Here is a 21,081-nt window from a genome sequence, read left to right on the forward strand (position 1 = left end):
ACACATATTTATTCAGCATCTGCTACGTACCAGCCATTGTGCTAAGAAGTTTAACGAGCATAAAATAGTAAAGACAGATATGGTTTCTGCCCACACAGAGCGCACATGAGTCTATGTGTATAGCAACTTTTAAAAGAACAAAAGAGGCCAGGCATGGTGACTCATGCCTGTAATCCCAGCACTTTGGGAGGCCAAGGCAGGTGGATCACAAGGTCAGGAGTTCGAGACCAGCCTGACCAACATGGTGAAACCCCGTCTCTACTAAAAATATGAAAATCAGCCGGGCGTGGTGGCACGCGCCTGTAATCCCAGCTACTCAGGAGGCTGAGGCAGAAGAATTGCTTGAACCCGAGAGGCAGAGGTTGCAGTGAGCCAAGATCACGCCTCTGCATTCCAGCCTGGCCGACAGAGCGAGACTCCGTCTCAAAACAAAAAACAAAAAGCAAAAGAAAAGAACAAAAGAAATACTTTAATTACTTGTTAGCCTGACAGCAGATTTTTGCAATAAAGCAAAATTATAATTACCATAGTGTAGATATCTTACTAGACCTCTTCTTTTTAAGTACTGTGTGAAATTTATCATCAACATTATCATCATATCATCAGTATTAAGTTTGCATTGTGTATAGGACACTATACTAGGAGTGCCAGATGATAGAACATAGTGCTTTTGCCCTGAAAGGATTTTCCCTCCAGTTGTGGGGATAGGACACAAAATTAATAGTGATTATGGTTAGTATATCCTGAGTGCCCTGATGGTTTGTATTGATAATATTGTTCCAGTCCTTGTTTCTCTCCAAAAGAACTTCATTCCTATGTGGTTTCACTGCCTGTTTTATGTCATTGACTAGATGTTCTGTCATCTCAGCATTTGAAATGCTAAACTGGAAACCCAGCTCTTACAATGCAATGCTTTCTTCTAAGTACCTCCAACAAAGAATGTCAGAGAAAGAACAAATGCCTGAAGGCCCAGAGGGATAGAATGAGAGGGATCTGCTATATAAACCAGGGAAGGAAGATGTTCCAGTAGGGGCCAAAAATGTAAAAGATAAGAATGTGTGGTTAATAATGAATAGTTTGTTATTTGACTGGGGCAGAAAGGTCATAATGAGGAATAGTATATAGAGGATCCTGTAGATGGCAAAAAAAAAAAAAAAAAAAAAACATTGGAAGTGTGCGAATAAAATAATGAGGACAGTTGCCAAAGAGCAGTTTAGGAAGATGAAATTTTTTAGCATTGTGGTCACACTGGAGGTAATAAGAAATTAACCTATTGTGACAACAGTAGGGGAGAAAAAGAATGGATAGTAGAGATCGGGTGCGGTGGCTCACACCTGTAATCCCAACATTTTGGGAGGCCAAGGCGGGCGGATCACCTGAGGTCAGGAGTTCGAAAACAGCCTGGCCAACACGGCAAAACGCCGTCACTACTAAAAGTACAAAAAAAATTAGCCAGGTGTGATGGCGCACACCTGTAGTCCCAGCTACTTGGAAGCCAGGGCATGAGAATCACTTGAACCTGGGGGGCAGAGAGTGGCAGTGAGCTGAGATCACGCCACTGCACTCCAGCCTGGGCAACAAGACTCCATCTCAATTTAAAAAAAAAAAAAAAAAAAGAATGGATAGTAGAAAAGAAATTTGAGGAAAGAATTAAATGAGACTGTGTGAAAAGAATAGTAAGTGGACAACTGGAGTATTTTTATCTTGAGCACCTGAAAGAATAGGATTGTTGCCAAAGTCAGATGCAAAGGAGTTGGCTTGAGTAGTACATAAAAAGGGAGTAGTCAAAGAGCTAGGAAGAGAAAACTTAGGAAGTAGATTTCGTGAAGGAAAGTGTGGATGATAGTCAGATGCTACTGTGAAGGCAAGGAGAGTAGAAGTGAAAAATAGAGTAGAATGGTGAACTTCATGGACAAAAACAGTCAAGCAGTGAGGGACAAAAGCAGATCGTAATTGAAGAGGGAGGGCCAGGTGAGATGACTCATGCTTGTAATCCCAGCACCCAAGCCAGATGATTGCTTGAGCCCAGGAGTTCCATACCAGAGACCCTGTCTCTACAAAAATTAAAAAATAAAACTCAGCCAGGCCTTGTGGCATGCACCTATACTCCTAGCTACCTAGTTACTTGTGAGACCTAGGCAAAGCGATTGCTTGAGCCCAGGAGTTCAAGATGGCAGTGACCGATATCATGTCTCCTTTGAAAAAAAATAGTGGGGAAGGCCGGGCGCGGTGGCTCAAGCCTGTAATCCCAGCACTTTGGGAGGCCGAGGCGGGTGGATCACGAGGTCAGGAGATCGAGACCATCCTGGCTAACATGGTGAAACCCCGTCTCTACTAAAAATACAAAAAACTAGCCGGGCGTGGTGGCGGGCGCCTGTAGTCCCAGCTACTCGGAGGCTGAGGCGGGAGAATGGCGTGAACCCGGGAGGTGGAGCTTGCAGTGAGCCGAGATCTCGCCACTGCACTCCAGCCTGGGCGACAGAGCGAGACTCCGTCTCAAAAAAAAAAAAAAAGGAAAAAAAAAAAAGAAAAAAAATAGTGGGGAAGACATGGGAGGAGCAGTCTAAACTATTCTTTAAAGAACTTTGAAAGGAAAGAGAAATACAGGGCTTTTATGGATGTTGAAGAAAATATTTATATAAATATAAATATATAAAAATAAAATATATATGAGTTTTGAAAATATATATATAAATTATAATGTTAAACTAATAGATGAGGTAGGGTTTTATGTCTACATTTTTTTGTCTGTAACATGGGTGTTGATACATACCGTAAAGTAAAAATAGAGTGAGAGTGATACTCTTACAAATATTAATAGCAAGGTTATTCCATCTGTGCTATGGGATCTTGTTGCTGCTGCTGTTGGGTTTTATGTTGTTTCCATGGCAGGGGAGGGTAGATGGTAGGAGGGAGTGCTTTTTAGTTGTGAGCTTTTTTTTTCCTTGAGCTATAAATATTTAAAAGAAATTTGAATATTAATATGCCCTTCTGTTTATGATCATGAAATGCTTGAATTCTCTATTACTTCTTTTTAAAGCAAGCAAATAACAATAATCCTCTTAAATTTTGCCTACCTCAGAGTACTTACAGTGTGAAACTGATAGCATTGTCAAAACAACTCTGATATTCTGAATTACATATACACAGGAAACTGACAAATGTTTATGAGTACGTGGATTTAGGTTTTTTCTTTTAACCTATGTATTAGTACTATAATTAGTAGTTATTTTGAGGGCAGAATAGTAACTGTGTGTAACTGATCTCCATATAGGTTAAACTCTTAGTAGCACAATGATTTAACTTTCATGTATACTTTCTGATATGGTATGGATTTATCATAAAGATTCCATATACTCTGTAAGAAAACCTCAAGGAATTTCACATGGATGCAATAAAAAATTTCACCTCTTGAGATAGCATAGTGTAAGTCATTATAAAATAAAAAATGGGCCTAAGATTATTTTATAAAATTCTATTTATGTTCCCCCTTCTCCCTTTTTCTTACACCTCTCTCCCTCTCCCTTTTTCCTCCTCTATATTTCTCTCCCTCCTGCTGTCTCTCTGTCTCTCTGTGTCTCTCTGCCCACTCTCCCCATGTGTGTGTCTGCTTATCTCTCTCTCTAACATTAAGTGAGGTGAAAGTGCCCTGTATTTTTTCTAAAAAAGCTTTTTTGGATGGGTTTCTAGATTATCCGCTAAACATATGTACTTTTTCTTAAAATTTACAGAAAACAGACGTGACTATGCTCTTGTATATAGCAGACAATCTAGCCTGTTTTCCATACCAGACACAGGAAGAGCCGTTGTTTATAATGCATCATATAGACATTACACTCTCAGTTTCTGGTAGTAACCTACTGCAGTCATTCAAGGAGGTAAGTTACACACATTACTATTCTTAATCCATCTGTCAAAGTGCAGACATGCTGTTTTCACTGTTTTGTTTCTCATTCTTTTTATTCTCTTCATGAGTATATAAAATCTTTCTAAGTGAACTTAATGAAATCTGGGCAGTACTTGACTTGGGAGAGGATGTACGTTGCCACTTTACTTCTATTTAGAAACATCTAAAACACATATATGGATTGTTCTGTTGATAAGCCATCGCATTTATTTCTCTCACTTTAAGCACTGACCTTAAGTGTTTTATGTCCATTCATACATTCATTTAAGCCCCATTTTAAAACATTATTCTGTAAATCTTGTAATGCTGTAATCACATTACACATGAAAATATATAGCTTATTTACACTTATACCAAAAATTTATGACACCATTGACTTTCTTATCGCTCAACTACAGCACCGTAATAGAGTTGGCATATGTGTGCCCAAAATCTTTACTAAATTTCTTGTTGAACCTTCCGTCATTTCTGTCATGACTTTTAGGAGGAATGTAATTTATTTAATTATAAAAGTACCTGGTGTAGCACTAGGCACATAGTAAGCACTCAGTAAATTCTTTGCAAATTAAATATTCTCATGTATCTAATGATCCAAGTAGATCTCATCTGGTAAAATTGTATTGCTCAAAACTCAGCCTTGTCAGACTAGTAAATCAGACAGATTATTTTAGATGCCTCCTAAGGGCTGGAATTACAAAGGTGTCTAAACCCTTACTACTTGAAGTGTAGACCACACACCAGCAGCAGTGGTTTCACCTGAGAGCTTATTAAAGCTCTAGAACCTCAGGCCCCACCCAGATTTGCTGAAACAGAATCTGCATCTTCAACAAAATCCACAGATGTTAATGTGCACATTTAAGTTTGAGAAGTTAATAATTTCCCAGGAGCTTTAGCCCTCATGTTCTCTTATTTTACCTACTTACTGGTTGGTATGGCTGTCTTTGTAAATGTTTCTTCCAGTTTTGAATAAATGTTGTTATAATGTGCCCCCTACACACACACCACACAACCTGCTTAAATCCAGTTGACTTTGTTTCCAAGAACTAACATTTTCATAAAGTACAAAGAAACAGGATTTAAGTCTTCAGAGAAAATTGCGTATTATCTTGCTGAAATGTTCTTGAAAAGGAGAGTTTGATAGAAGCTCGGGATGTCCAAGATTACTTTATTCTCCTCAGTTAAATTATAATTACTGCTTTTCCTCTATAATGGCTTACCTATGCACCTAATTGATACTTTTATAACTATCTTTTATTACTATCCTTAGAAGAAAATTGTTTCCCTTTGAATGATATTTCACAAGGATTTTTTTGAAGGAGTGGTTGTGGGGGAGGGGGTGGATATTGTATATAATTTTATTTAGTTTTAGAAACTATCCCCTAACATTACATACCAGTTGTTGATATCAAGTCAAGAGGTTTATAAAATACTCATTTAAGGAAGCTTTTTCAAGCTGTTGAATGGAGAATACTTATATCTACTAGTGGCATTTTGTTTTTATTGTTTATCAAACAATTTTTTCTTTCAGTCTATGGTAAAGGACAAAAGGAAAGAGAGAAAATCATCACCTAGTAAGGAAAATGAGTCAAGCGACAGTGAAGAAGAAGTTTCCAGGCCTCGGAAGTCACGGAAACGTGTAGATTCAGATTCAGATTCAGATTCAGAAGACGATATAAATTCAGTGATGAAATGTTTGCCAGAAAATTCAGCTCCTTTAATTGAATTTGCCAATGTGTCCCAGGGTATTTTATTGCTTCTAATGTTAAAACAACATTTGAAGAATCTTTGTGGATTTTCTGATAGGTAAGGTTACATAAGCAGTGAGAAAAAAAACTTCACTCTGTTCAAATAATAAATATTTGGGCTGGGCGCAGTGGCTTATGCCTATAATCCCAGCATTTTGGGAGGCCGAGGTGGGCAGATCCCCTGAGGTCAGGAGTTCGAGACCAGCCTGGCCAACATGGTGAAACCCCCATCTCTATTAAAAATGGAAAAATTAAGTGAGCATGGTGGTGCACACCTGTGATCCCAGCTACTCGGGAGGCTGAGGCAGGAGAATCGCTTAAACCCGGGAGGCGGAGATTGCGGTAAGCTGAGATTATGCCACTGCAGTCCAGCCTGGGCAACAGAGCGAGACTCCGTCTAAAAAAATAATAATGATAAATATGAAACCCAGTTTTGTTTGCATGTTTAATGTTAGAAATGTTCCTTTTTATAAAGGAGTTTATTCTCTTCTATTGCTGTATAGTATTCTGTTGTGTAATATGCCATAATTTATTATTTTATTAAAGGGTAAAAAACATATTCCTGTACTTGGTGATAATGCATTACAAATTGAAGGGCTTATTTTGTTGATTTCCTTAAAAAGAATCAGGCTAACCTTAAAATAGATTACAAGTTTAAGTTTTTAAAGAACTCTGAAGTAACAGATGTAAACCAACTAAACTGAGCTCCAATAGAACTCAAATAGTCTTTAAAGTACTCTATAAAGTAAGAGAGAGAAAAGGTACAGTTATTATAAATATCCTGTGGTTTTACCCACCATTAGTCATTAAAGATATCTCTTCCTGCCTATACCCATGGAATTTTGGTCATTTTTTACATTCATTGAAATCCAAGATTAGGAATCACAAAGTCAAATGTTAATAGGCCACCTGGTCAGTGGCCACCTGGAAAGAGTGTTTCATGATGAAAGAGATGTCATTTAAGTGGACCTGTCTCAAGTTTCCATAAGCTTGTTACCAAAGGAGAGGGTGGGCATAATGTGGCCAGAGCTCCCACTTTTTCAGGAGACACCAGAAATCCAGATTTTTAAGAGGAATATCTCTGTATTTGTTTGAAACAGGGTCTCGCTCTGATGCCCAGGCTGGAATGCAGTTATGCAATCATGAACTCCTGGCTCGAGTAGTCCTCCTACTTCAGCCACCTGAGTAGCTGGGAGTACAGATGCATGCCACCACACCCAGCTAATTTTTTTTACTTTTTACTTGTAGAGATGATGTCTAGTTGTGTTGCCCATGGTACTCTTGAACTCCTGGTCTCAAAGTGATCCTCCCACACTGGCCTCCCAAAACTCTGAGATTATCTGCTCCTGGCCTTATAAGGAATATTTTGATGTTAAATGTTGGCAACATGCAAAATAGTTTAAAACTTTGTAAAGTTAATTAGGCAATGCTAAGGAGTTGGAAAGATTTTTAAGCAGAGTTGTTAATAACCTGAAACAAGTTTATAAACAATCATTCTGGCCACTGTATAGAGAATGGATAGGTTGGGGGTGGGGCAGCAACTAGTAGAAAGAGGTAAACCAGTTAGGTGATATTTAAGTAATTGTATTGAAGCTGTCCTAGGATCACGATAGTATTAAAAATAGACATGAGAAACTAATTTCATTAATATGATGCTTCCTACCTATAATTGGATTTCTCCAAATATGTTGCATCCATAGTTTTAAAGTTTTTGGTTTTGTTTTCCCAAAACAGTAAAATTCAGAAGTACTCTCCATCTGAATCTGCAAAAGTGTATGATAAAGCGATAAACCGAAAAACAGGAGTTCATTTTCATCCAAAACAAACACTGGACTTCCTGCGGAGTGACATGGCTAATTCCAAAATCACAGAAGAGGTGAAGAGGAGTATAGTAAAGCAGTATCTAGATGTGAGTAGTAAACCAAAAGTTTTTACTTCTCATAAGGGCTTTTTTGACAAGTAAATGTGGGGGGCTGGTGGGGAGATAATATCTCCTTTGCATTGAATGTAAGCTTCATGAACTATCAAGATAATTTTTCTCTATATGGTTTTAATGAGTTACTTTAAGCTTGTCTTTCCCATTGCACCTATGGCATCCTAATTATTTTTTCTTAGGAAACAACAGCCCACGAATAGTTTTATTTTAGTGAAAATGAAAGATAATAGGAAAACCCATGTGTGTGTTTTGTAGTTGTCCCCTGGTTTCCACAGGAAATTGGTTCCAGTCCCCCCATGGATACCCAAATCCTCCGATATTCAAGGGCCTGATAAAAAGTGGCATAGTAGGCTGCGTGAGGTGGCTCACACCTGTCATTCCAACACTTTGGGAGGCCATGGCAGGTCAGAGTTTGAGACCAGCCTGGGCAACATGGCATATCCCCATATCTACAAAAAATACAAAAAATTAGCTGGGGGCAGTGGTGTGCACCTGTAGTCCCAGGTACTCAGGAGGCTGAGGCAGGAGAAGTGCTTGAGCCTGAGAGGCAGTGGTTACAGTGACCTGAGATTGCACCATTACACCCAATCCTGGGTGACGGGAGTGAAACCCTGTCTCAAAAAAATTATTTAAAAAATATAGTATTTGCATATATGTACATCCTCCCATATACTTTAAATCATTTCTAGATTACTTATAATACCTAAAACAATGTAAATGCTATGTACATAGTTGTTATACCACATTTTTTTTAAGTTGTATTATTTTTTATTGTAATGCTGTTTTTTTTGTTTTGTTTTGTTTTGAGACGGAGTTTCACTCTTGTTGCCCAGGCTGGAGTGCAGTGGCGTGATCTCAGCTCACCATAACCTCCGCCTCCCGGGTTCAAGCGAGTCTCCTGCCTCAGCCTCCCAAGTAGCTGGGATTACAGACATGCGCCACCACGCCTGGCTAATTTTTGTATTTTTAGTAGAGATAGGGTTTCGCCATGTTGGCCAGGCTGGTCTCAAACTCCTGACCTCAGGTGATCCGCCAGCCTCCCAAAGTAGTGGGATTAGAGGCATGAGCCACCACACCCAGCCAGTGCTGTTATTTTTGTTGTGGCATTTTCCAAATAGTTTTTGATCCGCTGTGGGTTGAATCTGCAGGTGCGGAATCCGGGGATACAGAGGGCTATGTTTTTAAATCAGAAAAATACATGACTTATATGTCATAAAAGGTAAAACTGCAAACAGTCATCCTCTTACCATGTTTGGCCATTCTGTTCCTTTCTTTTCTGACAACCAATATTATTACTTTTTCATATGTTCTTATATGAGTAATGCCAATATATATTTGCATACATTCTCACTTAACAAGTATGCAAATGTATGTATATAAAATGTGCTTTTAAAATAGAGACAGAGAATAGACTAGAGGTTACCAAGGACCAGGGAAGGAAAGAACAGGGAGTTGTTGTTTAATGAGGACAGAGCTGTGACGTCCAGTGATTTAAAAAAACAAAGAAAGAAACAGCTCTGGAAATGGATAGTGGTGATAGTTGTACAACATGCCAATGAATTATACATTTAAAATGGTTAAACTGGTAGGCTAGGCATGCTGGCTTACACCTGTAATCTTAGCACTTTGGGAGGCCTATTGTCGGAGGTTTGCTTGAGTCCAAGAAGTCCAAGCCAGCCTGAGCAACAGAGCGAGACCCTGTCTCTACAAAAAATACAAACATTAGCCAGACATGGTGGTGCGCACCTGTAGTGCCAACTACTGAGGTGGTCCTCCCACCTCAGCCTGGGAGGTGTAGGCTATAGTGAGCCATGATCACGCCGCTGCACTTCAGCCTGAGTGACAAAGTGAGACCCTGTCTGAATTTAAAAAGAAAAAAAAAAGGTTAAGCTGGCAAATTTTATGTTATTTCTATTTTACCACAATATAAAAGTTGTTTAAAATGTTTTTTAAATTAGAAGACTGTCCTAAAAAATAAAAATAAAGTTTTATATTTTAATCTACTTAGTTCAGGTGCAGTGGCTCCCAAGTACTTTGGGAGGCTGAGGTGGGCAGATCACTCGAGGCCAGAGATTTGACACCAGTTTGGCCAACATGGCAAAACTTCATTTCTATTTTTCTTAAAAAAATTTTAAAAATCTGCTTTAGGCCGGGCGCGGTGGCTCAAGCCTGTAATCCCAGCACTTTGGGAGGCCGAGATGGGCGGATCACGAGGTCAGGAGATCGAGACCATCCTGGCTAACACGGTGAAACCCCATCTCTACTAAAAAAATACAAAAAAACTAGCCGGGCGAGGTGGCGGGCGCCTGTAGTCCCAGCTACTCGGGAGGCTGAGGCAGGAGAATGGCGTAAACCCGGGAGGCGGAGCTTGCAGTGAGCTGAGATCCGGCCACTGCACTCCAGCCTGGGCAACAGAGCAAGACTCTGTCTCCAAAAAAAAAAAAAAAAAATCTGCTTTAAAGCAAGTAGCTGAATATAGAAATAAGAATTTTTGAGCTAAGAATATAATCTACACAGTGGCTTTCATTGACTTTGCAAACCTTACATACATTAAAATTTAAAAATATTTCAGTTCTCATTTAAAATTTTTCAACATTCTCTGCTTTCTCTTTTATCCTCTTAGCAGAGAGCAAAGAGGGGAGATAACTAGAAAATGTCTGTCAGTAATTGTCACCTGGTTGCTTGATGTCTTGGACCAAGGGTCTGAAAACTCTGGCTGTTTTTGTATCTAACCCATTGCCTATTTTTGCAAATAAAGTTTTACTGAAAACATTCGTGCCCACTCATTTATTTGTCTGTAACTGCTTTCATACTACAGTGGCAGAGTTGTGTAGTTGTGACAGACTATATGGCCTTCAAAATGAAAAATATTGACCACCTGGCTGTTTACAGAAAATGTTTACCAGCCCTAACTTAGATGATGGCTAACATCTGTTTCACACACAGCAAACTACTGCCATAGAAAACATTTAGGAATTTAACAATCTTGCTTGAAATATTTACTTAAAATTCTGAAATAATATCTATTTTTTATAGTTCAAACTTCTCATGGAACATCTGGACCCTGATGAAGAAGAAGAAGAAGGGGAGGTGTCAGCTAGCACAAATGCTCGGAACAAAGCAATTACCTCACTGCTTGGAGGAGGCAGCCCTAAAAATAATACAGCAGCAGAGACAGAAGATGATGAAAGTGATGGGGAGGATAGAGGAGGAGGCACTTCAGGGGTGAGGCGGAGGAGGAGTCAACGTATTTCGCAGCGTATTACGTAAAATGATTTTTATGTGCTTATATATGTCAGTCTATTAAATGTACAACCAAGTAATGTAATACTTAAAAGAGAAAACATTTTGTAGATAGAGATTCTCTACTTACCCATTTATACATCCTTTTGTAGAAAGTTTAACATAAAAGACAATAAAAAAAAACAGAAATGAGATTTATCCAGCATAAAGGGTTAATTTTTCTTTGAATTGTATTAATGTGTGTTATTTTTATTGTTGCTAAGTTTTATGTAGCTTTATGGTTCATATGTATATATAATTTTATATATCAATAAGAGTAAAGACACGGGTACAAATTAAGAGTTATATGGTTTTACAAGTATATGTTAACCCCTTGGCGCTGGCGGTCACGGTGCGTCTCATTGCCGGCAATGGAAGTGTGCCGGGAAATCCCAACTCCCGGCGTCAAGGGATTAAAAGCAATAAAAACAATAATTTCACTAAAATTCTTTTGTGTAACACTTGGTCTTTTTTCCCCCCTCCCAATGTTTTAGTCATTGAGAAGGTCAAAACGAAATTCAGACTCTACGGAGTTGGCAGCACAGATGAATGAAAGTGTTGACGTCATGGATGTCATCGCTATTTGCTGTCCAAAGTACAAAGATCGACCACAAATTGCAAGAGTAGTACAGAAAACCAGCAATGGCTTCAGTGTTCAGTGGATGGCAGGCTCCTACAGTGGCTCCTGGACTGAGGCTAAGCGCCGTGATGGCCGCAAACTGGTGCCTTGGGTAGACACTATTAAAGAGTCAGACATTATTTACAAAAAAATTGCTCTAACGAGTGCTAATAAGCTGACTAATAAAGTTGTTCAGACTTTACGATCCCTGTATGCCGCCAAGGATGGGACTTCCAGCTAATGAATTTGTACATGCAGCCAAATTTACAGGAATTTTTTTAAAAGGCAGAAAAACTTGAAATACCAACATTCTGGCAAAAAAAAAAAAAAAAAAAATCAGTTTTATGAAGAGTAAGTGGAACCTGGGATGCAGGAACAAAAGAAGGAAATGTTGGGCAAACATTTTTGTGGGAGCTCCCTTCGCTGTTGTGCAGCAGAAACAGATTCTCAGTTCATTTTTACTCCCACTGTATTATAGTTTAACAAAAATTGTTTATATCTTGGAAAAAAACTTTCTGTTTAAAAAAAATAAACAAGTGAATGTTGGAAATTAGTCTGTTAATGTTCTTAATAAAGTGTTCTTGGAGTTTAACCTAGCAGCGGATGGCTTTCTTTAGCTTAGCCCAGTTTCCAGGGAAGCGTTGTTTTTTCCAGGCTGTAAAATGGCAGAATCTCCTGGATATATAATTTATTCTGTTGAAAAAAAAAAAAGCATGCAGTATCTATGACCTATCTGCAGAAGGAGTTTTTGTAAATGTAGATTTTGATGTATTAGGTCACCCTGAAAACAATACAAGAAAAGGGATCCCCAGGTAATCTGGTGGAGCGAATACTGCAATAAATTTTTTTACTTCTCTTTGTTACTTGTCTGTTTCCATTTGAATTTCTTATTGTAAAAATCTGTTTAAATCCATTTATATTATTTTACAGTCTTTTATGTAAAATTTATTATATCACTGGTTTTCAAAGCAAAACATAAAATATTGTTTATACAGTTTGTATAGGCTGACTTCTGAATAATTGGTATCTATCTATTATTTTCATTCCCATAAGAGGGTGTAAACAATTAACTCCAGGGTTTTATTGTATCCTGCAATATTTAGTATTAACTATATATGATTTAGCACTGTGCCAAACACATTTTCAAGAGTACATTTTGATATAAAAAGAAACTATAGTTTATTCCTTGTATGCTTCAATTTCTTTCTAGTGATGTCATGATGCTGATACTTATTCTTTAAACCTCGGGTAAAAGGTAACCTGCTATTTGGAAAACCAGCATTTCTCTTAGTTAAAATGATGTCGTGTTATTTTAGAACTAAAGTTGAGATGAGTATGCCACTTCATAATCACACTCACTACATTTTTCACAAATTATTTTTTAATGCTGAAAAGAGTAATTTTACTTGTTGAGATGTTTATTTTCTATTCTAAAAGCTTTATCATAAGTCTTTTGGGAACAGTTGTCATTTACACATTGCTTACTGCAGATATCTTGACTAGATCAGGAGGGAGGTGTTTAATCATTTGATGTGTATAGTTGACACTCAGGAATAGTAATGCCTAAAATTTACAGTGGAATGAGGTCTGTTTCAAGTTTAAATCTTTTAAAAAATGTTTTACTCATTTTTAAATCACTGAAAAAATTGACCTCCAGAATGCTGTTTTATGAAATTGGCAAATAAATGAAGGTATTCAATTTTTGAGGAAGAATGACATTGCCACAAAATACCTTTTTGTGACACCTATTAAACCACTATGAAAATAACTTTTCAGGATCTATTTCCTATGTGGAATTCTTTCAAATGCTTTCTTCACAGAAATGTTCTCTCACTCTTCATTTTCTTCCCCTTACTTACATGTTTCTCTTTTCCTTATACTGTGAACTCTGGAACAAAACTAGATTCGGTTGGTTGGTTGGTTCTTCTTGGAGTTTATGTATATCAACAAAGGATTTGAGGTCACTTCTGAAAATAATATATCGAAAAGAGTAAAATACTGGTTAGAGAAAATACAAGAATAAAATCCAGCCCAGAGAGAGTACTAAGAATATAAATGTGAGTAAAAAGCCAGTTTTGAATGCTATTTACCTGACAGCGATGCGTGCTGTCATTTAATTCTCACAAAAACTCTAGTTATATATTTTATCCTCATTTTGTAGATAAGGATAGCAGGCTTAGAAGGATTTGGTAATTTAGTAATGTCATGATAGGGATTTAAATCTGGAATTGAAGTAATTGTGTCTCACTAATTGAGCATCAGACATTAAGGGAGATCTTATTGAAGTAAACCAGTTCCTAAAGGATCCTTTTGGTATACATACTTGGGAATTCGAGTAATTTTTAGGAAGTAGGTACACAGTAGTAAGTCTTGTGTTGCCTCATTTGGCCATAGATGGAATTCTGTGTTTGCCATTCATTAGAAATTTAGGAATTTTAGGCAAGGCGCAGTGGCTCACACCTGTAATCCCAGCACTTTGGGAGGCCGAGGAGGGCAGATCACCTGAGGTCAGGAGTTCAAGACCAGCCTGACCAACATGGAGAAACCCCATCTCTACTAAAAACACAAAATTAGCCAGGCATGGTGGTGCGTACCTGTAATCCCAGCTACTCGGGAGGCTGAGGCAGGAGAATTGCTTGAACCTGGGAGGCAGAGGTTGCGGTGAGCCGAGATCACGCCATTGCACTCCAGCCTGGGCAACGAGCGAAACTCCGTCTCAAAAAAAGAAAAAAAAATATTCAGGAATTCTAGGAATCAGTTTGGGGAATTTTTTGTATTGTCTATGCTATTAATTTTATGCATTAATAGATGCCAAATGTTGATAATAGGCCTTAACTCTTAAATATACAAACCAAAATTTTCAGAAAGTTGAAGATTGTTCAAGATTTTTAGGTCTTAATACTAAAATAAGTTAAAGCTTTGTCAGTCAAATACACAAAATCAAACTTCAAGTATACTGGGGACTTACAAAGTTCTATTAAGTATTTAGAAAGTTCAGTCTTACTCTATAGTGTGTTGATTAATTACTATAGATTAATCTTGTTATATTGACCTGAAAAGATAGGTTATATGTGATATAAAAATTTTCAAGTATCTCTTCACTTTTTAAGTACATTAATATGACATTTTAGCCTTATTGAAATTGTTTATTAAGAATGGCTAGTTTTCAAAATATATTCATACCAAAATACACATGGCAGAAAATTCAGTGATCGCTAGAATTTTCTAGCTGTAGTAATCTCTAATGGAAGAAATGCTGAGTTTTTAGAGAGAAATATATAGCTTACTCTGTTGATATATTGAGTATTTGAATTATTCAGGTAACTGAAGCACACAGGCGATTTTTGATGACCATAGTCTGTCTCATGAAGACAGGTAAGTCAAGCTAATGTTTGTTCAATACAGATTTCATGATCAGCAATTAAATTTACCATATTTTTATTTAGGAAGAAATTGACCAGGGAGGTATGTGGTTCTCCCTTCCCTACACACCACTTTTAGTTGCACAGAAAAGTTCATCCTTCTCAATACCTGTGTCCAGGTGGTCTGCATCTTCAGGACTGTGGATGTGGATAATTGGAATAAGATTACTTTTGCAAAATATAAAACTCATCAGATTACCCACTTGAAATAATGTAATTTGAAACACTTGATAGTAATTTTTGCCCCATAAAAATCCTACATGTTTGAACCTTTTGCTGTTTGCCTTGCTCATTTTAAAACCAAAGTTTTGTTTAGTCCTATAGCTAATTTCTGTCCTAGGCATCATTTATTATGAATTGATTATACTAATTTTTCACTTGAATTTTTTTCTAAAATACACTCTTCGTCCTATTGGTGCTAGCCGAGGAACAATTACATGCAGATTTGGTGTAATAGAAAGTCACTGACCAAACAAACTTAGTTTGGTACTCTGTTGACTAAGTGGTAATAAAGTTCCTGTGCGTTTTGCATGATGATGTGAGTACCACCAACCCACTCTTCCTATTTAAGACCCCAATTGTATATGGCTTCACTGCTGAGAGTGGTACAGTATACACAATTATTTTTCTTCTCATAAGAATTTTGTAAATCATTTTTACTTTTTTTAAGAGAACCTTCATTTACCCATTGCTCAGTTTCAGTGATTCTGAATTTCTGACCAAACTTATTTGAGCTGTACCCCATGCACCTCTTTCCACTCTTATCTTTTTGAAACAAGTCTCAGGCATCATTTTATTTTATCCATAAATAGGTTTTTTGTGTTTTTGGTTTTTTTGTTTTTTTTGAGACGGAGTCTTGCTCTGTCACCCAGGCTGGAGTGCAGTGGCCCGATCTCGGCTCACTGCAAGCGCCACCTCCCAGGTTCACGCCATTCTCCTGCCTCAGCTTCCCAAGTAGCTGCGTCTACAGGCGGCCGCCACCATGCCCAGCTAATTTTTTGTATTTTTAGTTGAGATGGGGTTTCACCATGTTAGCCAGGATGGTCTCGATCTCCTGACCTTGTAATCTACCCAACTCGGCCTCCCAAAGTGCTGGGATTACAGGCGTGAGCCACTGCACCCCACCCCATAAATAGGTTATCTTTAAATATTCTCCCTTGACGTCAAATATCCAGTAAGTGTTTAAATTTTTTATTTTCTCATAAATGTCATATTGTTTAGGTCCTATTCTGTAGGCTTTCTCATGTCTTTTTATTCCTTGCAAATTTTTTTTTATTGAAAGCACAAATATTTTTCCTTGAGTTCTTAAGAAAGTAGATTCTAGGGGCCGGGCACGGTGGCTCACGCCTGTAATCCCAGCACTTTGGGAGGCCTAGGTGGGCGGATCACGAGGCCAGGAGTTGAAGACCAGCCTGGCCAACATGGTGAAACCCTGTCTCTACTAAAACTACAAAAATTAGTTGGGCATGGTGACGTATACCTGTAGTCCCAGCTACTTGGGAGGCTGAGGCAGGAGAATCACTTGAACCTGGGAGGTGGAGGTTGCAGTGAGCCGAGATCTCGCCATTGCACTCCAGCCTGGCGACAGCAAGACTCCATCTCAAAAAAAAAAAAAAAAAAAAGGAAAGTAGTTGATTCTAAATGGAGAGTCTAGTTGTTTTCTGATTTTTAATCATTTTTCTTACCTGAAGTTATTGTAGGCTTGAGAGATACTAGACCTCTTTCAAATGCATAAGTAGCTTGAGCCTACATAACTAGAACAGAGTACCACTACAGAGATAATGAAGTACGGAGATAGGTACACTTTTCAGGAAGATGGTGATAAGCATTGTTTAATCCTTTGATTTTGAGTTGGCAAATAACCATGCAGGCAGTTGGAGATTTAAAGTAAGGAAATGGAGTGGAGCTAGGTGCTGGAGGATGCCGTATAATCAGAGTTCCTTTTGTTGGTCAGTAATTTTGTAATACATACTGCTTGAAATAAGTGGACTACAGGCTATGTTTTGTTTTTTGTTTTTTGTTTTTTTTTTTTTAATGATAGAGCGTTTTTGTTGAATGGAATTTTGCCCTTTTGTGACTTTTTTCAGTCATTGTTTAAATCTCAATCACATAGAACTTGAAATGAAGTTAGTGTTACTTCATCAAACATAGTAGCCTCACCCTTTACATTGACCTTTCATCTGCTAAGAAATAGCAGAGTAAGTTTTTCTTGATTATAACATGCCTAGAATTATAATTTAGCCTTAACCTTATTAGATTTAGATCCTGAAGCAAAGAACAGAAAAAGGTCCGTCATTATGGTCTAAGTATGTTATAAAACGTAAACCAGTAATGGATCTCCAATTCCATAGTTTTAAAAGTATTTATACAGTCATATGAGAAATGAGAAATAAGTTAATCTAAATGTTTTTAATCACTTTGGAATTTACTAACCCTTTCAGAATATAATGAAAGCTGAGAAATCTCTCCTTAGAAAATAGAGTGAGTTCATATTTAGAATTGTGTATAAAATTTCAAGGGGTTCATGGTCATCCCCATCCCATTTCCATCTTTGGCCTATCTAATGAATCTCTGGACTGAGTACAGGTTAAGAAGGTGAAATTAAGGCTCAAAGAGGTGAATTGATATCACCAAGCTGCATACCTACTTGTTGCTAGAGTCAAAAGCAAAACTGGGTTCTTGTCTCCCATAAGGAAGATTTAATCTTGGGAAGTTATTATTCAGTCTCCTGTTAAGATCTGAATGTAGGCTACTTAATGACTACATTTCACTGATTTTTTTTTTCTATGCCTTTTCAAAAGATCCACTTTTTGTGTTCTCAGAGTTTGTGATGCCTACCATCCTGTTAGGTAGAGAAGGGAAAGTAGAGAAGGGAAAATATAATATTTTATTGTGTTTTAATTATTTTCTACGTCACCTGGCGTGACATAGAAAACTAAAACTTAGGTTAGTGAAAAAGAGTATTAACTTTGAAGTCAAAAGACATAGTCGTGGTCTGAAGCCATGGGTTTCTGAAACAAGTGTGAAATGAAATGTAAGCAAAATCACTTAGCTTATTTTGTGGAATCTTATTTAAAGAAGTCTATACTTACGTTTCGTGTAGATAGATTAGAGAGAGAATCAGAATGTTGGGTTAAGTGGGGAGATGGGGGGTGGAATTCTGAAAGCGGGAGCAGCATAGTGAGTAGAGGAACTGGTGTGCGTGTAGTACAATGTCAAAAGATGAAGCTATAGAGAGGAGAGGTAAGTATGCAATTTTGATAACTTTAGTAATATAGTGACATAATTTGATCATTTTAATGTGTAGGCAATTGAAGGGCTCAAGGGGTTGGTGAACACTCACTCTGCTACATAGAGGAAAGACAAGGGTGTCAAGAAGAGGACACTAATGCAATAGTCTCAGAAATGGAGACTGAACTGGGATGATGATGGCAGTAGGGATGAAGATTGGAGTGATTTGCAAATGCATTTAGGAAATAAAAACATCAGGACAAGGATAGCTATTAGGTTTCTCTGGCTTAAGTTACCAGGTTCAGTTTTAAATATGTTGATAGTGCCTGTGGGACATTCAGGTGATGTCCAGAGGTGGGAATATACACAAGCATGACACTTGAGTAGGGAAGCCAGGGTGGGGACTCAGAGTCAACAGCATGTAAGCTGTAGAATAGGAGCAGCACAGAGCAAGGGGAGAATCTTGGAGGCTACCAACGGCTAAACTATGACTATATAGAGCACTGAAATTCTGAGAGGGGAAGCTGGCAAGGGAAGCAAATAATAAAGCGTTTAAAATGTCACATTCAAGAATTTGGAAGGGCTTTAAATGGGGTAACATAATACTAAGGGTAGTTCAGAAAGATCAGTAATTGGCTACAATGTAGAGAATTGTGGTGATGCCAAACTGCATGATTGTATTGTTTTTCTCCAGTGGTACTCAACTCCCAACAAAGAATTGAGTATGGTATCAAGCCCGGATGCGGGGATTGCCGGGGGTATAGTTGAAGAACTAGATTCAGAGAAAATGGAAGAATCAAGGTTCAGAAGTCTCCATGAAGTGGGAGAGCAAGTATGAGTGCGAGCAGCAGATATGGACTAATCAGATGATATGGTCAGAGAAAGGGATGTAAGAGATTTCCGAGAGCAGTTCTGGGTGCAAGGTACAGAGCGTGACCTTGGGAATGAATTAGTAAAGTGAAGAGGTGCATTGAGGAGATCAAGGAATCACAGGCTACATTCTATACTCCTTTCCTGTGAGCTAAAACATTGGTTTATTCTTTCTTTGGTATTGACACTGGTTTATTATCTTTAGTTTTTGCAGATTCCATCATTTGACACGTATTTGCTGAGCGCCTACTATAAGCTGTGCTGGACCCATTGGCAGTAAACTTGCATTCCAGTAGTGGAGACAGGAAGTGACCATAAAGTACACAATTTAATAACAATTGAGATGTGTGCTTGAAAGGAAAAGTAATAGAAGCCGGGAGAGTATGTAGCACTGACATAGTCTGGATGGTTGAGGGAGATCAGAAAGGCTTCCTTCTCCAAGTGAAACATTCTCAGATAAAGCAGGACATGCAGGCAGGGCACGGTGGCTCACGCCTGTAATCCCAACCCTTTGGGAGGCTGAGGCAGGTGGATCACAAGGTCAGGAGATCGAGACCATCCTGGCTGACATGGTGAAACCCCGTCTCTACTAAAAATATTTTTAAAATTATCGGGGCATGGTGGTGGGGGCCTGTAGTCCCAGCTACTTGGGAGGCTGAGGCAGGAGAATGGCGTGAACCTGGGAGGCGAAGCTTGCAGTGAGCCGAGATCGCACCACTGCACTCCAGCCTGGGAGACAGAGCAAGACTCCGTCTCAAAAAAAAACAAAAAACAGGACATGCAATAGACATAATAGATACCAAATAATGTCTGAACTATTGAGAAATAGAAAATGATTTTTGTTTTAAATTGCAGGCTGGGTGCAATGGCTCATGCCTATAATCCCAACACTTTGAGAGGCCACGACGGGCAGATCACTTGATCTCAGGAGTTCAAGACCAGCCTAAGCAACATGGCAAATCTCTGTCTCTACAAAAAGATACAAAAATTAGCTGGGCATGGTGATACGCGCCTGTGGTCCCATCTACTCGAGATGCTGAGGTAGGAAGATAGATCACTGGAGCCAGAGAGGTTGAGTCTGCAGTGAGCTGTGATGTACCACTGTACTCCAGCCTATCTAAAAAATAAAAATAAAAATAAAATAAAATTGCTCCCACATTTTATTCCTTAGGGACATGGTGGTTGAGCTTTAAAGTATGAAGGGGAAAGAGTTGAAGGGAGGGGGAAGCAGGGAGAGTGTCCCAAACAGATGGCCAGGCACTTACAAAGTCCCTGGATAAAGCAGCACCTGGCCCTCAGAAGCTTCACAGTTCCTATGAATGGCAGAGAACAAATGAGAGAAGAATGATGAAGCCAATGAAAAAGGGGCCAATTCATGCTTTTGTAGGCCGTGTTAAGGATGTCCTATGAACAACAGAGCGCCATTAAAGAGATTAAGATACTGGGGCTGGAATAGGGATTTGTATTTGTAGAATTCAATTTGTGTTTCTAAAAGATCACTGACTACAATCTATAGAATGATTGGAGCAGGGTCATAGTGTTCCATGTGAGAGATGATGATAACTTGGGCTGGGGGGTGGTAGTAGTGGAGGGAGGGTAGTGGCCTCATTTGTTTGGAAAGTTAAATTAGTCACATATCTTTGGTTATTATAATTTAAATTGTAATAAGGAGATAACAAGTGTGAACTTCCTTAGTAAAATTAGATGAGTGAAGCAAGCTTTCCTGGATTGCATCCACATAGGAGATAACATGACTTACTCCTCGTTCTTCTGGAGAATGGCCCATGAGGGAATAACCATGATTTTAAGTGAAAAATCTAAATATATTACATCATCCAGAAAGGAGAAAAGTAGTCTAGGTGGATTCCTGTATAACTGTAAAAAGTCAACTGAAAAGTCAACATTCTGCCATTTGTACAATTCAAAGTAATTTCAAGACAATTAATGAAGAAAGGTTTTAACTCAATAAAGTTTATGTTATTTAACAGTATGATTTTGCTGATTAAAGAAAGAATGCCTTATTCCACCTCTCTCCATCCAGGCCTTTGTAGAGGCAACCACTTAAAATT

At 38.3% G+C, this 21,081-nt stretch overlaps 1 protein-coding gene across 9 annotated transcripts in view; it reads left to right on the forward strand.

Annotated features, from left to right (window-relative positions):
• The window catches only part of NIPBL (NIPBL cohesin loading factor), a 193,021-nt gene extending 180,350 nt beyond the window's left edge, over positions 1–12,671 (forward strand). For 5 of the 9 annotated variants that reach the window (XM_031666109.1, XM_031666115.1, XM_031666110.1 and 2 more), the window contains 5 exons: positions 3,732–3,878; positions 5,436–5,710; positions 7,387–7,561; positions 10,625–10,813; positions 11,365–12,081. In XM_031666109.1, coding sequence (XP_031521969.1) covers positions 3,732–3,878; positions 5,436–5,710; positions 7,387–7,561; positions 10,625–10,813; positions 11,365–11,730 — 1,152 coding nt within the window. In that variant the 3' untranslated portion in view covers positions 11,731–12,081. Of the gene's footprint in view, positions 1–3,731; positions 3,879–5,435; positions 5,711–7,386; positions 7,562–10,624; positions 10,855–11,364 lie in introns of those variants that run through there. The other 4 variants (XM_021939290.2, XM_031666108.1, XM_031666111.1 and 1 more) reach the window with 3 other exon arrangements.
• Positions 12,672–21,081: the final 8,410 nt, after the last annotated feature.

Source organism: Papio anubis, chromosome 5 (assembly GCF_008728515.1).
Source record: "Papio anubis isolate 15944 chromosome 5, Panubis1.0, whole genome shotgun sequence".
Taxonomy (NCBI): Eukaryota; Metazoa; Chordata; class Mammalia; order Primates; family Cercopithecidae; genus Papio; species Papio anubis.